Source organism: Pezoporus occidentalis, unplaced genomic scaffold, assembly GCF_034315485.1.
Source record: "Pezoporus occidentalis ecotype Australia unplaced genomic scaffold, CSIRO_AGI_Poc_V1 ctg58, whole genome shotgun sequence".
NCBI classification, from domain to species: Eukaryota; Metazoa; Chordata; class Aves; order Psittaciformes; family Psittacidae; genus Pezoporus; species Pezoporus occidentalis.
This window is the reverse complement of record NW_026915921.1, coordinates 1,780,666-1,799,603: the sequence shown is the minus strand read 5'-3', so window position 1 is coordinate 1,799,603 and position 18,938 is coordinate 1,780,666. Positions and strand designations below refer to the sequence as shown.

Below are 18,938 nucleotides of genomic sequence, written 5' to 3'. Positions count from 1 at the left end.
CACCACTGTCAAGAACTAGAGCAAAAGGGATAAAAAGCAAATAGAGATTAAGGATTTATACCTGAATTCTGTTATTGTTTCTTTCTTCTCATGGTAGTGATCAATTTCCCTCCTCAAGGATAGCATCCAATTCTAAATAAGAAAAAAAACAACCAAACAACATTCAACAAAAGCATCTTTAAATTGTTAAAGATTTATAGTATCCATCCTCTGTAAGAACTGAGTAACTCTGTAAAGAACCTACACTGAAATAGGATACATCCATGAATCCTTTATATTGAGAGGACTTACCAGTCAAATGTTCTAAAGTGCTATAAGAACGTATATTAAACATACTAAATATATTAAACTTTTAGTCTGCAAATTTCAAGCTGTTCTTTCTAAAACCAGGTGCTTGTTCATTGTATGTCTATGGGTGAGAGATCTCACTGAAAAGGTTTCATACTTTATCAAATGTTTAACATATAAAAATTTGTTCCTTGGCTAAAAATAAAACAAAGAATAAGGAGAAAACCATGTCATCTATATGTCACTTACAACCAGTCCCTAAATTACAACCTGAACTAACACTAAACTTCATAGTTAAAACTTCAGAAATTATTTTCAGAGGAGACAAAAGAACCAGCTATACAGCTATACAGCTGAGTATCCAGTTCATTTAGATTTTATAGAAGTCCAGGATTCACTTTCTGCTTCAAGGAAAATTGAAGAAGAAGTTACCTTTCTTTCATCTTCAGAAGAAGCTGAAAAAACCCATGTCCTGTGCTTCTTGCTAATGTGTACTAACTTGAAAGGAAACACATTGCTTGATGTCGTCTCCTCAACTGCCCGCATAACCCTGAGAAACAGAACCACCAATACATGAAACCCTTCATCTATATTTCTGCCATGCAAGTCATAAGGCTTTGACAGAAAGCAGTTTTACAGGCCAGTTCTGCCTTAGGAAAAATAATCCCCAAGCCCAGAAGAAAGCCTTAAAACTCCCCGTAGGTGCATCTGTAGCACTGATGCACTGAAGTGGGTAGAAAGAACAACGCAAGAACGGCGATAGGACAAAGCACTCATTAAACTAGCAGCCACACTTGCAAACAGATGTTTCAACCTGTTCAATAGTTTTAATGAACTGCATTAATTCACAAGCTTCACACCACAATAAGAAGTATTTAAGGTGCCTGTGATCTGCATTTCAGAAAGGCAGAGATGAAAAAACCAAAATACACCTTTTCCATGAAAATAAAGGAGAACTAATATTAAAAGTTAATTTTTCCACTTTTCCCTTACAAACACTTTCTTGACCTTTTTTATTATTTTAAACCAAGCACAACTCAACCTCTTTCACAAACTGCACTAGATATGTTTGTTTCTCATTATTTTTCCCCCAGAGGGGTCTCAAACGAGGAAATTCCTTACATATGCATGAATTTGGTTGTAGATGCTCTCTGTAAGGCTTTGGAACAAATAAAGGAGACTAAAATCCAAAGACTGTGGGTAGTCTAAAAGTAACAATTCTAAGATTTGTTGCACATAAACCAAAGAGAAACCCGATTAAAGCTTTTACAAATCATTACTGGGTCTTCCTTTCTTGTTCCTAAACTTTTCTAACTTACCAACTTCCTCATGCAATATAGGATTTCCGTAAGTCCTTAATACTGGGAAACATGGTTTGTGAACATAGAAAAGAAGATTCTCAGAGATATTTGACATTTGGTTAGGGACTTACTCAAGATGATGTTTTTGGGGAAAAAAAGAATAAATCTAATTAACATCCTGAAGCTGCAAAATTAGAAATTACCTCTTTTTTAGAACCCTAATCCTCCTTTTAAACTGGAGGATGTACTTTTCTGCATCTGCCCAGTCCAAAACAAAGGCACAAAAGGAACTCTTTAAGCTTTTCGACTAGTGTAAGGCTCATAAGGATGTTAATGTGGGAAATACCCCTGGTACAGCTGAGAGGGATACTAGCAATAGGCATCACTATACATTTTGAGTCATTAGTGCACTCAGCACATTCTCATCTCATGTCTATTCTTCACACATAACATCTATTAAATGAAAACTGCAAAATAAAAGTCCAGGGAAGCCTTAGAGCGACTTGTTTTCACACAGCCTTATGCAACTACCCAGTCTAACAAATTCTTTCACTTCAAATGATTTCTCAATAATGCTTATAACTGTGCATAATACTAACCAAGATCTGGTCCTGATTACAGTCAAAGTCTCTACAAGACTGCTAGAATGCATATATATATGAAAAGCAGCGACACAGTCCCTCGCATCTACAGATTCCATGGTATTTTTCATGTCAACGTGATTACAGAAGCTAGAGTCATGACCAAGTTACAAGTTTCTTATACAAATTAATATTGAATTTTTAATTAGTTACAATGTTTACAACTGTATTCCCATAAAATGTGTCATTGTTGCAGCCACTTAGAAAGCTAATAAAGATACTTCCTTATTGCAGAAGTCTGAGAACATTATACAGTTAAAGGATCACTTACATGTTTAAAAATACCAAAAAAAATTGCTGTTAGGACCAATAATGTGATAATTCTTTATATACTCTCAGTAGTCCTTTCTGAGCATCAGCTACAACAGCAATTTCCTAAAGTTAAGTTAGGCTTCTAATAGTAGGCCTTGTACCTATGCTGCACTCAGTCAGATTCTGGTACTCCTAATAACATGAAAGCCATGTATTTTTGTCTTCGACTTAAAAAGCAAATATTAAGATTTATAACATGTAACACACGAGTCAGACATTTTGCACGTGCATTCTCTCATTTATCACTACTGTAGTTGAAATCAGTTTTGACACTGGTGTTACTGAACCAGTAACTCCATAAATATTCTTTTCCAATTCCTTTCTATTTTTGGACAATCACTGAATTCACTAGAGAGCAAAGGTAATTTATCCAAAAGAATCCACATCTACCTGCATGTGCAAAGTCTGCACTAAGTCAGTAACAAGAGTAAGCCTATTGCAATTTTAACAGCCTTACTGGTTAGATTACAAAAGATGAAGGCTATATAGTTGCAAAGCACAGGACATATCATATGTACAGTTTGAAAGGAATACAACTCTTGGAGGCTGAGATCAGAGCGTAACCTAAACAACAGATGTAGTTCTGTTTAACTTCATTGGAAATGTAAACCATAGTCCCCACTGCGTTAAGCAGAGGAGCTTGGGCGTTAGATAAGTTCTTTGGCACTCACCTGTTGTAACCATTCAAAGAAAATGCACCCTGTGGAGATGCAGATGTGCTGCTCTTAAAATAGTAAATACATCCCTCATGGACAATCACAAATCTCAATGGCCCTGAAAAGATAAAGAAAGAAACTGAGCAAAATATAAATCCAAAGGCAGTAGATTAACTAGAACCTCTTAACTTAGGCAGAACTATTGTTTCAGGTTTTAGTCATCTTATTAATCATAAGCCAACACAAACTAGTTAAGTGACAGCTGGTTGACCATCAGCCGCATGGTAAAGCTGTCTGCTCACAGTGTTTCAGGACTAAAAGGAGCATCTGCTTCCCTCATTTCAGAGGCAGTTGATCTGATAACTTCAAAAGAAGCCTAAGAGACTGCAGGTCTGACCTCCAGTTGCGCTCCTTTACTAGACAAATAAGCTAATGCAACAATGCAAACTAAAACAAAATGGAAGGAAGGAGGTAGCCACAGGGTACAAATACATATTTATGAACATCCCGAACTCATGATGGTATCTCCCTGAAGATTTATTTTCCCTTTTTTTAAAGGGTTAACACTCCTCTCCTTTATCAAAGGCAGTAATCTTTGTCCTTCACTATAAAAGTATAAACAGAGATAGCAAATGAACAGCATATAAATAAACAAACTCATAATCTTAAGTTTTCTCCATGTAAATAGATTCTGATTCCAGAAGCAATTACTGTTTCTAAGCACAACCTAATGTTGGCAGTGAGAAAATTTCTATTTCACAACAGCAGTAGGAGATGGGGATATTTTTCCAACACAGAATAACCAACTGGAAAAAAAGCTGAGTACTAATTTCTTTTAGAAAAGAATATTTGCAATTGATACATACCCCAGGAATGTGTTTGTGTCTTTAAAACCTTACTTGGGAAGGACTTGAAAAAAGATTCAACCAAGTAAACCAACCACAACATTTATCATCTAAGACTTACAGTTCCAAAACAATTAAAGGAAATTCTTTCAATATGGGTCTTTCATTTATATATTCCAGTAAAACTGTAATCCAGTATAGGTGAAGTGGAAGATCAGCTTCATTAAATAGTCTGTTAACATGAAATGCGCTAAAGGCCCCGAAGGGAAGCATTTAAAACATTTAGTTTAGTCAACTTACACTTCAAGATCTGCAGCTGGGTGCCTCCTTTTTTATGAAGATACCCTGATTTGGTCACTCCTCCAGGCATTGTCAAAAGGTTTTGTGCTCCAATTGCCTTCATTGGGACTGGCCAGACCTGCTCCTGGGAGGCCATCGTTCTGCAATTTAGAATAATTAAAACCAGTTTAAACTTAGATTTTACTTCAAGAAATGAGTACTGGGAAACAAAGCTTGTTTCCTTAAACAAGTTTTCCAAACAACTAACATGGTTCAGCAGTCAAGTATGTAGCACAGACGGGTGCTCAGAGATTCCAGGAAGTTTGTAATGTGTAAAAAACCATGGTGCAGAAAGTCCCGATTTATTTTTATACAGCTCTCAAAAGTGATTGGCAGTTGTTGAAACAATGCAGGAGTGCTTGGTAAATGTTATTTAAGTATTTATGTTTTAAAATGCTCCAGATAACACCGTGAGACTTAATCAGGCAAGTAGCTAGCAAGAAAATCAGTTTATTCTCCAAAGTTCTATGCCACATGTGTATGAAATACAATATTCTATATAATTAGGGGAATCAATAGTCATTTTGTAACTGCAGTAACCAACAGTACTTACTGCGTATATACACGTTTTATACCAAATGAAAGCACTAGCATATTGTCTAATATTGGATGTCATGTGTGACAGCATCCTGTGCAAATGAATTTCATCTCACATTGCTGCAGGCTTCTATTTAATTTATACATTAATTAATAATGCAAAAAAAAATTGTTTCTTAAGTAGCAGTTTTTTCCTGGCTGATACATCACTATGAGCCCTTTCTTTTTTCAACCAGTAACAGAACTAGGCTAAAAATCCTACTGTGTAATACAGAAAAGAAATAATGTTTGAACTGAAGGGGAAGTTTGCCCTAAACATAAAAGGGGCATTATCCTCACATGTAGGGTTAGAGACCTTTGCTGTTAAGAGGCAAATTAATGAAGTTCCAGTTAATTAGTTTCTGATAAAGGAATGATGGTTTAGCACTGGAGAGCTTTTAGTGGAGGACTGAAGTCTAATGGATCTTGTTTGCTTTTCCTTTCCCCCAAAGGGACAGTACTGGAAGTTAATAATGTAGCTCAGTACAGGAATCCAAGAGCCCGCAGTACAACACACTTACCTGAGCACTACTCTCCAGCATAAGATGGCAACTTGAAGTACCCATACTGAAAAGAATAAGCAAGGGATGCAGTTTTGTTGAGGGATTAATTTCAATAGCAGAGTATGTATCCATTGTACATGTGTTAGGAAAAACAGAAATGCAATTCAATTGATCTTTCAGTGGATCAGATCAGGATGTCGACCTAATGGCTTGCCCTTTGCTCATGATGCATTAGGAGGGAGGGGTGGAAATTACCTAGCAATTAAGTTAAACTCAATTAAATTCTCTGGGCAGCCTAGAAAACCTAATGACAAAAATTAGGCTTTAGTCCCCAGTGTTATAAAACAAGCACAAGGAGAGAAGATCAGATCCAAGGCCCTAGAAACGTTCTCACAGGAGACACTGCAAGGCACCATGGTTTCTCAATTTTCCTCCAGGACTCTGCTGCTCACAAAAAGCTAAGTTACTTTTGTTTGTATCAGCAACATCCTTCCTTCTGCTATTTCCTCCTTGTTCTTATTATATGATAGGGATCTTTCCAAGCTGAGCTGTTCCTTCCTCTTTCTCCTTCACAATGAAATATCTAGCAACAGCACTGTGTTAAAAGGTCCAAGAAGGGGCTACACACAGATATTTAAAGCTTTTAAGAATTAAAAAAAAGTAACAAAAGTTGATACACCCCCAATTTCTTCATATCATTTCCCCACATCTTGCAGAAAAATCCAAGTGAGTGAAATGGTGAATATTAACCAGCTGGCTGCTGACACCAAACCCCATTACAGTACCGCTAAGAGTCACTTCCTTGAAATGAGGAATGCAAAGGGAAGTCCTGGGCTCATTTCCTTCTTTTAAGAACAGGCTTAGCAACACTGAAACATTAGGAATTCATTTATGATTAAGTTATTTCAGTTTGTTTCTAGTTACATTCAGAAAAAAGATTAAGTAAAAATGGAACCTTTTTATTCAGACAAACAGACTCTGATGTCAGTTTTCTTAAACTAACTTTAACATTAGTCTCAACGCTATCCAACAGTTTCAAGTTCATCATGGGTCTTCAAATCCTTTGTGTGTTTACTACAAAGAACAAGAAGGAACTCAAGCGCCTAGCCGTTGGTGTTCCATGCTTAGGTTGAATACAAACCAGCAGAGGCAGAGTTAAATGTCTCAGTGAGGTTATCCAAAACAAGCAGTAAGCTGAGATTTCAGAGAGGCCAATGACAAACACTGGGGACAAGGGTATCCCACCCTAGGTAAATACATAGAACAGAAATATCTGACTAGGTCATGTTGGCCTTCTGTACAGGGATAGACTAGTTAGGCTACTCACTAAAGCATGCCTGGATGGGGCATTTTCTCCTCCTCCTGAAAAAACAGAATATCAGGCAGACATATAAAAACCCTCAAATCATGGAAGCAGAGGAGTAGTGGGGAATAAATCCAGTTCTACAGTGTGATGACTACCAAGGGGAAATGACAGCAGAGTATGAGGTTCTGATTCCTCTATTCATAATCATTTCTTATTTTTGACTACTCACTATAAAACAGTCCTGAAAATAGAGACCAACGGAGAACTTCCCCATCCCCGCTAAGTGAATAGAAGGAGACGTGGCTGAACTCCACGCAACCAAATACACATTATATGAGCTAAAAAGCCCACCTAATACATGAGGCTTTTTAATAGATCAACAGCCTCTTATGCCTATTTTCTGGAACTCATTGTGGCTTATGGCATTCCCCATCACATCTGTAAGCTCCTGAAGCACTTTCATTTGCAGACACACTGCAGACAGATAGGGAGGACTTTAGTATTTTGAAGTGAAATGTTTGAGGTAGGCTTCTAAAATCCATTTAAGTACTACTTTGAATCTAGTCCTAAGCAGATTTTTGTTCTTTTCTTGACACTACAACTCCAGAAGGACACTACTTTGCATCAAGCTGCTGGGAGAAAGCTGTCAAAACAGTGTAATCCCCGAATCTTTATAGTAGGAGTGGGAGGAATGAAAATGGATGCTTTTAAAGATTTTTCTGGTCTTAGCGCCTATAATATGTTGCCTTCAGCTTGCTGAAATTCTTCCCTTCACTCTTGATATTCCTTTTATATTTTTTTTAATGCATTACATAAAGAGCAGATCGACGTTGCATTACCAGGTATATACAACAGCAAGCACTGAAGTCACTGTAGAGACTGTTGGTTCTGTGATCATTAAGAACAGAAAGATATTTCCAAGTTGTTTCTAATGCAGTTACATTTTTGCACCACAAGCCAAAGACCTCACTACTCGTTTTCACCCCAGGTGCATAAGCAGAGCCTCTTCCATGGAGCTAACAATGAGGTTAACAGAAAGGACCCATTAAGTGCAGTCAGAGCCAAGCCATGCTCTTTCTGACACTGGTCCTCTGTTACAAACAGAAAGTGGTATTACCCATGCATTATTTTGGGCAAGCTTCTAGTAGTAGCTACACACTTTATTCTTCTTTCCACTCACCAAGGGACTAGATGCGTATTTTTAAAGTACGTTTTCCATCAAGCCCCAAAACCCATTATAAATGGCTCTTGAATCAACTTTCTCCCCCACTGAAACAGCATTGAACAGAACCATCTGAACCAGAAAAGGTGGCAGCAGACAGCGAAAGGCCTTACATCACTGTTTCTCAGATGATCCCCATGACAATTCTATGCCTGTGAGGGAGAAGATAGGCCTTAGAGTGTAGTAGGAGAAATGGTGGAACAGCAGTTCGTAGGATTTGCTTCATCTTCCAACAGTGCTTTTGGAAAGGCAGAAGAGTGCAGTTAGCACTCTTGAGTGTGATACAGAGCTTATACAATTACTATTGGAATTACTTCATATACATAAACTGGTCTGCCAGACTAAAAACCAAACCCATTTGCAGTGTAGGTATCAAGAAAGTCAGTCCAAGTATATCACGAGTATACTTTTCTCAAACACTATCACAATGAGCTGGTTTTCATATGGAGTACCATAAAAGTCACAACAGCATGAAAAAATGAAAAAGTACACCCTTTGTGCAACCTCGATAATGCCAGTCAGAAGTTTCTTCTGCATCATAAAACCCTTACCAAGCTGAAACTTTAAATGGAGAGTAGACTTCTGTTACTGTGTCGTACGCAAGTGTGAAGTAATTTTAACCTATCCCCTCAGTCAGCACATACAGAATAGCTGTATTGGAGGCTAGAGCATAACTTTACAGGCTAAATGTCCCTCTGCAGGTAAAAATAATACTCTGCCACATTAGAAATCTGGATTACATTATAGAAGAGCACTTACTGCTTTTGGCCTTAAGAGCTATTGGCGTTCAGCCCAATTAAAGCAAGTACAAGCTGATTCAACCTCAGATTTCATGCTGGAAGAGCCACGAGTCCTCAGTTCTTGCTTAACTTCAGCAGAACATATGGCAGATGTGATCATCTCCACATCTTGCAGTATACAGGCGTAAAAATACATTAACCTCATCTCTGAAACTACAGCTGCCAAAAGTTGTATTAGAAGTTCTCACTTGCTATAACAGTATTTATAGTCTGTCTTGGAGCCCAGTTTGGTCATGCTAGATATAAAAATTAAAAAAGAGACTCCAATGCTGCAGTACAAAAATCAGACCTGATCTGAATTTGTAACAAGTATCTCTGTGACACTTAGGTCTGAGAACTTTTTAAACTCCATGTATCTCATAGCCTCTAGTCTTTAGATTCTATTTTAAAGTCAAACATAAATCAAGATCCTAGTTTCCTTCTGAGTACATATATGTAATGTTACAAGTAAGTTGTAACATAGGAAATGAATGTATTCCTTGTATAATGCAGACTTAAGTTTCAGTCTCCACAGAAGGTTGAAATCTGAAATCTGCCAAAATGAGGCAGATTACATGCAGCAAAATTGTAAAATAAAAGCTTCCCCGATGTGTTCTCAGCAATTCTGAACAAAAAGTAGCAGTCTGATTCAACTATCTAGATATTTACCATCTGTTCTTAAAACTGCTTTCTGCTAAATGTTCAGGTCTCTCTTCTATTTATTAACCATTCTCTAGTATTTCTGAAATGCTCTTTCACATGTCTCCTACTTTTGTGGTTAAACATTCTATTTCTTAATGCCTCTAACAGCCCCTTTCACAACAGTTTCTCAGAAGGATCAATCACACAGTACAAACACTGTAAAGCCAAATAAATCTTACAGAACAAAGGGAACAGAGACCTAAGCCTGACTGATACACACTGTTGTAAGTTCACTGAGTCTAACTTGCACCAACTTGCTTTTCTTTCCTGGCAATAATTTTCAACCAACATTCGCTTCATCTCTTCCCCCTTCAATTCTTTACCCCTGAATTTTCTGTATTTTTCCACAGATACCATATTCTACTCCTAGTTTTAGTCTGCTCTTTACCTTAAAGAGAAATGATGACAGAAACACAAGCCACAAACATGCACTAACCTGGTGACCATGCCTGACCGACACATACTTTTTCTGCTGACAGTTTCACCGAACAATTGTTTCCTTTGTGATGACAAAGCCATTAACGACTTCTGACCCCTCTCAGGCATGACAGAAACATCTCTGCGCTTCTCCCCTTTCCATGTACTGTAAGGCTGAAAGTGACGGTGGTAGCTGCTGTACACTCAACACACAAAAGAAACCCTGCCCCAACTGCTTGTGCATCTGCACCGCACCGTGGCCAAAAGTGACGCCTAGGCAATGACTTGTTTCCTTTGTAACTTCCTGTTTCCCCTAATGTTAGTGGGCAGCACTATCTTTGTCAGATTTCCGAGCTTCCCAGAGAGGTTGTAAATCAAACCCTGCATATCTCAACCTCTGTCAGTCATGGAGCCAGAAAGCAGAGGGGATTTTCCAGTGCTCGCTTGCTTCCTACTCACCTTTCAATCAACTACTTTCCCACGGGAGAAAAAGAAAGTCCTTTTGCTTACAGGGTGCTCGGCTCCCTCACACTGCCAGAGGCACAGCTCAGAAATGCTGCCTGTGCTTCAGGTACTTGCACTGCACCGCAGAACTATGACAAGTATTTCACCTCTGTTTTCAGCCCCCATAGCTAGAGCTTGTTCTTTCCTCTTCAACCCAAGAAGTTAAAAATAAGCATTTGGAAAGCATGTATGTGCTTTAGAGCAAGTTTTGCCTGTACATTTGACGCTACAAAACCAGAAATGACAGTAAAATCTGAACCTAAGCGGCTCACAGTATAACAATTCTACAGGACCAACTGATAGTGAATAAATGCCATTGTTTTACACTTCATCTGGAGCCCTTAAAAGGATTCAAGTGTTTCACTGACTGGAATTAAACAGCACCCCAGGCTAGAAAGTTCAAGTAAGACAAAACCAATTAGCAAGTTTTAGAATGATGGCCAAAACCTACATACATAATTACATCAAGTAAAGCTTCCTTCACATATTTTTCAGGAAACAGACACTAATCTGTACTCCAAGACAGAAGGAAGAAGTTTCTGTAAAACATCTTTTTTTTTTTTTTGTAAACTACCCAACAGTCAAAGCACAAGAGAAAATAATATTTCAGATACCAGCCATGGCTGCATCAGCTAGAAAAGCAAATCTCAGTCCTCACCACAGGTCACCTGTTTGCACTCCTTCCACAGCCAGGCTATATAGGAAGAAGCAGCAAACTAAGTATCACACACCTGTTGTTAGCTAAAAGGATCATCATATCCACACAAAATCCCAATGCTCTTTACTAAGAATCAATGCCCAGTTGTCTCAGTGTCTTAATTCACAGATTTTTCACATAGAAAAGATGTAAAGAGGACTACACCTCAGCAGTCTGTGAATTAAATTCACTTGCTTTATCTGCTACAAAATCAGGTACCAATTTAAGCATAAGCCTTTAAGCATTAACCCACAATGATTTAAAGCAATCCTTCCCTCTCATAGCTCTGCTATCTCAGCATACTCTAAGCTTGCATCACCATCTGTACCTCAGGAAAAAAGCTATGGTCAAAGTGACAGCATCTGAGTCTATGTAACATTGGGAAAAAGACCTTTTCTGGTCTGACACACCTCTTGGTTTTCCCCTCCAAGCTCCACAGTTTTAAAGTACTATGCTATTTGGCCTCAATAGTCTGATTTTTGCCTCATTTATCCAACACATATTTCTGAAGTACTTCTTTTCTGCTCTAACCTTCCTGATGCTGTCCTCTCCCTTTCTTCAGTTAAGCATTCAGAAAACCAGGATTTTTCATTTCAAGTTCCAGGATCCCCTTTTGGCTTTTCAGGTGATTTCCAACATTACTAAGATAAGTCACAGAGCTAAAGCAGCAGCCATTTCACACATGCACACACACACACAAGGTGGTGTTTCAGTAAGGAATTAAAAAAAAAAAAAAAGACAATTTTTTAGATGCTTTCCAGATTTGGAAGAATGAAAATTCACCTTAGCTTCCTACAGCAAACATTCACCAGAAGGGTTGTGTGTCAAAATTGCAAATGAATAGACTGAAGAGAGATGAAATCTTCATGGATATGCCTGTCACAGAAGTGGAAGGGTATTAAATATATCCATCTTCACAATGCAGAATTCTGTCATGCAAGGAACTCTGGTGTATGGCTTTCAGACCACTAACCTTCACTTGTCCCCATAGAATCAGTGAGGAGAAGCAGCTTTGCACCACACTAGCCGTGGGAGAATTTCACTCAAAAGGAGTTACTTCATTTCTTTAACATTATGAGGTTTCACGCAGCCTTAAAAGGAAGAACCAAAGCATCAGCAACCACCATTTGGATTTCATTCCAGTAGGGCCACTGTCCGAGGAAGTCAGCCAACCATCCCTACCACTGTTAGGAACAGCTCTTGCTCCCAGTCCAAAGCAATCCTACTTATCCTTAATTAAAGGAAAGCAAGAGCAATAAAATATACCTCTAGCACTATGTTGTCCTTGCCAATATAAATTCACTAGCCTAGCTGAACATTGAGCTGTCCCTGCAGCAAGAGAGCTTCCTTTTGCAGACCAATTTACAGGAAACTGCAAGAATGGACTGTAAATAAAAGCAGCACAAAACAATCGTGGCAACAGGCGAGGCAGAAAGACTAACAGAGCAATAGAAAAAAAATGAAGTAGCATGAAAACCACTTCAGCTGCAAGTAGTCAGCTCGGTAGTCAAGTTCTGCTCAGAATAACCTAACAGTTCATACATTATATACTTCTATAAAAGCCTACAGTATAGCAAAGCATTAAAGGCCACATTCTGTTCAAGTTTTACTGACTTTAATAAGCTTGAATCAGGAGCAGCTTATGATGAGTTTTATTCCTTCATTAACTCTACCAAACTAGCTTAGTCCTAAGTTGCTAGATCACAGTGGAAAGAAATCCACTATATTGAGACATGATGTATTTGTTAAGTGTATACTCCACTACTGCCAATTGCAAGAGCAAGTGTACATTACTTGCCTGGATTCTCCCTCTGCTAGGTAAGGCAGGCCCAGGAAAACATCAATAAGCACACATCAGAATTACTTCTGCTGGGTGACCTGCAGAATTACAATTAAAATAGAAAACAAAAATAAAATCAGCAACAAAGGGGAGAAATTAGGCTTGAAGTTCTGCAAATCTCTTTCTAAATGCCAAAAGAATTCCTGTTCTTTAAACTTCAACTACCATGGCCTTATTCAGCTTGTTTAGGAAGAGCTGATTATGACTTAATATTTTTACTTATTTACTAATATGTATTTAAAAAGGTAGCTGAAGCTTTGATAATACGTATTCAATCTAAAACTGAGAGATACTTCAGGTTAAAAAGCTTCTGAGTTTCTATTTATACCCCACTGCACTTAAACTCTGAACATCTATGGACATATTACTGGCTTGGAACTTCAAAAATGGCAGCCAGCACTGACCTGCAATAAGTAAGCCTTATTTCAGAGAAAGAGCCTATCAACTTTAAAACAAAGTTGTAACTTCTCTTGATTGCTTCAACAGCTTGGCACAAGTCCTAGTAGATGATATACCGACTTTGATTTTGGGATCTGGTTAATGTCATATATTGCTCAAATGTCTGCAAGCCAAAGTAGAAAATATTTGCAGTATATGCATAGCTTGTAAAAAACCCTCAAATTAGAGTGTGCAGCTGGAAGAGAAGAACCTTCTGCAAACTCTTAATATAAGACCATTATAATTTAACAGATTCTCTTACATCAGCTAGCCTAAGGCTTTATCCTGATGCAAATAAGGATTGAATTAAGATCAGCACAGCTATCTAGCATCATTTTCTATGTTGTCAATTTTGTATGTTGACAATTTTATTATGAGCAGCTTCTCAAGTTAAGTTTAAGGGATTTCTACTGAATCAAAGGGCCCCTCAAAACTGTACAGGAGCATTCACCCAGCAAGATAAGTGGGTGTCAAGTCTATGCCAGTCAGACTGTACCAGTAACACTTGGCATAAGTAACACTTGAAATGGAAGGCAAGTTGTTAAATGTTTTTGCTGCTTATCATGTTTCTTTCAAATAAATTTAAACGACATGTTACCAAGGCAAGACTTCTGTTCTCATTTACTATTCAAACCAGATGGACAGTATATAGAACTGATAACTATATACAAAGTCCCTGTAAAAAAGGCTGTAAACACAGCTATGTTAACACATATCTTTAATCAGTACTCATAGGACAATTTAAACTAGACCCTAGTTTAAGTAAGTCACGTAACTTATTTAAAGCAGAAGTACAAACACGATTGCCAAAGTCCTATTCCTGCTGACACTTGTGCTGCAGGCAGCTGTAAAGGGAGTTTCCCCAAACACACATAGACACTTCAAGCAGGAGTTTCCACATGCGATTTATTTCCTTGGCAGTAGTTTCGATCCCACGATATTACTGTTGAAACAATTTTGCTGCTAGGCTAGTTTGTGATGAACTGCATATAATTCCATCACTAATCATTGAATTTAGGAAGCACTGTTAGACTACAAAATAATTTCTGCTTAGATGTCAGAACACCTTTAAGCATTTAAGCTGAAAGGCTTTTTAGAAATTTGCAAAAGGGAGTCAAATATCCATTACTGACCATAAAACATATCTGAAAGGTACAGTTAACCAGCAGACATCTCACCATATAAAGTTAAAATCTGTTGTTAAGAAATATTTTGTTCTGTTTTGTTAGAATTTTACTTAAATTGATTTAAAGAACATCAAGAGTCCAAGGAAAAAAAAAACAACAAAAACAAACAGATAAAAACCACACCTTCGAGGCCTACATTTATGTTCACCATTTTCTACCATTTCTGGTCCTAAAACATTTTGGCAAGACATACATCATCACTGGTTCATTGCACACTGTGCTTGTACAAAACTAACAAAATTGAAGTCCAAGACTACAATTGCCAGTTAAGGAGAATATTTCATATGAGTGTATATTCAAGCCAACAGAAAAAGTACTGAAAATAACCCATTTTAAAACAACACTGCAGCAGGATTTTAAACCACAACAAAACCACATAAAGTTTATAAAGTCCTTCTGAATGTCTATCAGCAAAACAATGCAATGGGTAAATGTATAAACTCTATGGCTGACCCCAATAACAAGCTATAATGGCATACTGAAGAAGTGCAGCGAGCTCTGGTTTAGAGGAAGCATTTGGCCTTGCCATCTGTGAGCCCTCCAAGCTTGCGTGTCCCTCTTCTGGTGGACTGCAGTATATAGTAACCCTATAGTTAAGGAAATGTACCTCTGGAGGCAAACAGCTGCAGCCAGCACCAAAGGGGAAGCTCAGCTTCTGGCAGACCCTTGGAAAGCAAAACAAGACAAACATTTCCTATTTTCGTTTTGCTTATAAAGAGACTGTGATACAGCTTAAAGACAAAGTGTAACCGCAAAGACTCACTTTATCCTTTAGTCCTGTACAACACAGTAGACTGTACTGTTTTTTAAGTAATGAAGCAGAGAAGCATCTCAGAGTTTGCTCTTCTCATACTTGAAAAGTCTGACTAGGAACCAGAATCTCAAACTAAGTCAATGAGCATGCAAGTGCAACTTACAGAATTAGAAAGCTCAGCTGGGCTGCGTTGCTAACGGAGAGTCCCCACCTCAACAGCTTTGAAGCTCCTTGTGCTCAAAACAGTAGTAGTGATAGGACAAGGGCTAACGGGTTAAAACGTAAACAAGGGAAGTTTAGATTGGATATAAGGAAGAAATTCTTTCCTGTTAGGGTGGTGAGGCACTGGAATGGGTTGCCCAGGGAGGTTGTGAACGCTCCATCCCTGGCAGTGTTCAAGGGCGGGTTGGACAGAGCCTTGGGTGACACGGTTTAGTGGGAGGTGTCCCTGCCCATGGCAAGGGGGCTTGGAACTAGATGATATTAAGGTCCTTTCCAGCCCTAACCATTCTATGATTCTAAAACCTTATGCAAGCAAGTAGGTGTACCAGAAACAAGGTTTCTTTATTCTGATTCCAATGACTGTTCCCTTTTAAATCACGATACGAGCTTCTCTAAAGGATGTTGTAAGGCCTAAGTATTTTGCCACTCCCAGCTCTAAACACACAAAACACTAAATCAAAAGACTGAAACAGGTAGAAGCATGGATTACAATAAGCAGGATTTAAGACTACCATATGTTTCATCATTTAGGTAAATACTTTTTTTTCTTTTTGTAAACATACACTAGGAAAAAGAATCTCTGCAAGCTCCTGCTTACTTTCTACAAAAGCTGAATTTAATTGTAACCACCAGATCACATGTAATTGGGATTTCAGGTAATTTTTAAATTAGAACAAACATACACAGTAAGGCTACACCAGGAAGACAAGCAGTTAGCAAGCAATTTTTATCTGGAGGACTTGAGAAGGAACAGTAATTTGCAGAATCACAGAATGGCTTGGGCTGGAAAAGACCTCAATCCCTGATCATCTAGTTCCAACCCCAGTGCCAATGCCCATACCTCACCAAACCATGTCACCCAAGGCTCTGCCCAGCCTGGCCTTGAACACTGCCAGGGATGGAGCATTTACCACTTCACTGGGCAACATGTTCCAGTGCCTCAACACCCTCACAATAAAGAACTTGTCCCTTATAGCTAACTTGAACTTCGCCTCTTGAAGTTTAAACCCACTACCTATCACTACTATCCCTGATGAAGAGTCTCTCTCTGGTATCCTTGATTTCATATCACTTAACCCTAAAAATATACAATCACATGCAATGAACTGCTTCTACAAGACAGTTTGGACAACGCCAATTTATGTTATCATTTATGGAACTAAACTACTTGCTTCACAAACACAACCAAAAGAAGAAACATTTGCTCCCCCTTAAATCTTGTTTACATGAACTCCAAAAGCAAGGATTAGCCTGACATTGACCTATACCTCCAAAACTGTTGAGCTGCATTCAGAAGTAAGTTTATGCAGGTCTATTTTCAAGTACAGAAGACAATCATATGCAATACTTTATATGACATGAACAACAACATTCATTCGGGAGCAGGGGGAGAAAGAAGGGAGAGCGTGAGCAAGAGGCTGCATGGTTCTGAGTTACCAGCTGGGCTTAAACCACGACACTTTACAACACAGATGACAGTTTGCCTAATCAAACATATCACAAGCATAGTGACAACCAAGTCTACAGGAAGTTTTCATAATAGCTACAAAAAATGCATGTCCTATTACAAAAGTAGCAAACTCCTGACAATAAGATAGGTCAAAGGCAAAGAGCTAAAATACAAGGTTTAGATTCTTTCCATCTGATTTTGAGGTCACTTAAGGCTTCTTCTCAAATCAGCTTCATTTGACCTGTCCTGAAAGTCCTTTATAAGGGTTAACTCATTCACACTGGGAAAAAGACCTCAGAAAACTAAAGATAATGGGAATGGATTTAGTGGTCCTGCACACATAAATCAAACCTTTCCTAGAGTGGTGATCATTAATATCTCAGAGGAGGGGAAAAAAACCAACCAACCAAATGAAAGTGCTGTAACACATCTAGCTTAGTGCACACCGATTGAGAAACTGGGAATTCAGAACACCATCTCACATTCCAAAATCTCAGTCTCTGGCACTTCAAAACGACACCAGTAAGCCCCTGAGCTGCAAATTCTTAGGCTGGAAGATTCTATATCCTCAGCTCTGACTCCATACAGCTATTGCTATTGTCTCATAATTGACTCATAAGTGGAACATTCCCTTTAAAAGATACGTCCATTTCCTCCCCACCAACTTTTTAATTAAGACAGAAGGACTTATCCCTGCCAATGCCTGCATCTAGCAGAAGCCTGGAATTTTTTGCATACACTCTACATTCCAGTTAGATTATTTTCCCCTCTTCTCCCTCTTTTAATTTGAAGATGCTTCTTGGGATTCTATTAACCTACCCTAGAGAACATGCTTCTTCCCAAATCCCTTCTCAAATATCTAATTGCATTATCTATTCTTTCCATTCTTGTGGTCACATGAAAGCTGGTCTACAGAACATTTGGCTGAGTCCTGGCCTCAGTGAGTTTTCACCTCCAAAACTTACTTTTATTTATTACACACAGTATAATCACACACATATACCTATATAAAAATATGTACATACACAGTTCTTAACGAAATAGTGTATGTTACAAACTCCAGCAACTCTTCTAATCATCTTAGCAAGATGAGCTACAAAAAATACATTGCTTTTGTACATCTTTCTCATTAGGTTTCTTTGGAAAGCTCTTTCAAAACTGTGCAGCCAGGCTTTTTACAGAGATGAACTGGTTTGGACAGAAGGGCACCCCTCTTTGTGACTTCCAGTAATTCTTGTTTTGTGCACATAACAGGCATTATGTCTAAGAAGCCTGTATAGCATTCTTTCATTTCCAAGGTTTGGTTCTCCACAGAATTTATACAAGCCTATAACAATTCCAGCAGAAGCTTTTGCAATATTTAGATTATCTTCCTGCTATACAAACCCTAGATATCCTTAAGGCATTCTAAATACAAGTCACTTGTACACAATGAATAGCTGAAACTGGATTTCACTTGCACAAAGGAAATTCAGGAATTTGGGTCACTGGGATTACTCTTGTTTCAACCTTAGTAATCAAACCTGACATCTTTGCATAGTAAATACAACAGCAGTTCGTACATACCACAGGCACATTGATTCAGCTGCGTGTTACTCCCACCACAAAACGGAAGGTCTAGAGAAGCTGAACTTCAAATAAATGCTGTTCCTGCACACCTTTTCAATATTTAATGGTATTTGTGACATTTCATATAGCATTTGAAATCACACAGCCTGATACACTTAGCATCATCTGAAAATTTACACTTAAGATCTCTCAGCCTTAGAAGTGTACTAGAAAGAGACATTCATTACACTGTTCAAAAAGCCTTCTCTTCCACAAAGTATCAGGCAATCTTTCATGCATTCTAGTTGTTTATTAACTAGTAAGCCACTATTTTAATGAAAGACATTTCCCACATTATAGTGGAGTTCATTTTCAATTTCTGTCAGGTACATCTCCAGCAGATACAGAACA

The 18,938-nt window shown here is 38.2% G+C and overlaps 1 protein-coding gene across 7 annotated transcripts in view; it reads right to left on the bottom strand.

Annotated features, from left to right (window-relative positions):
* The window catches only part of SH3BP2 (SH3 domain binding protein 2), a 39,474-nt gene that overhangs the window by 8,661 nt on the left and 11,875 nt on the right, over positions 1-18,938 (bottom strand). The window contains exons 1-6 of one of the 7 annotated variants that reach the window (XM_062638715.1): positions 9,907-10,045; positions 7,948-8,141; positions 4,344-4,483; positions 3,214-3,316; positions 721-838; positions 62-132 (exon numbers count right to left, since the gene is read on the bottom strand). In XM_062638715.1, coding sequence (XP_062494699.1) covers positions 62-132; positions 721-838; positions 3,214-3,316; positions 4,344-4,479 — 428 coding nt within the window. In that variant the 5' untranslated portion in view covers positions 4,480-4,483; positions 7,948-8,141; positions 9,907-10,045. Of the gene's footprint in view, positions 1-61; positions 133-720; positions 839-3,213; positions 3,317-3,500; positions 3,641-4,343; positions 4,484-7,947; positions 8,142-9,906; positions 10,159-10,346; positions 10,369-18,938 lie in introns of those variants that run through there. The other 6 variants (XM_062638717.1, XM_062638712.1, XM_062638711.1 and 3 more) reach the window with 6 other exon arrangements.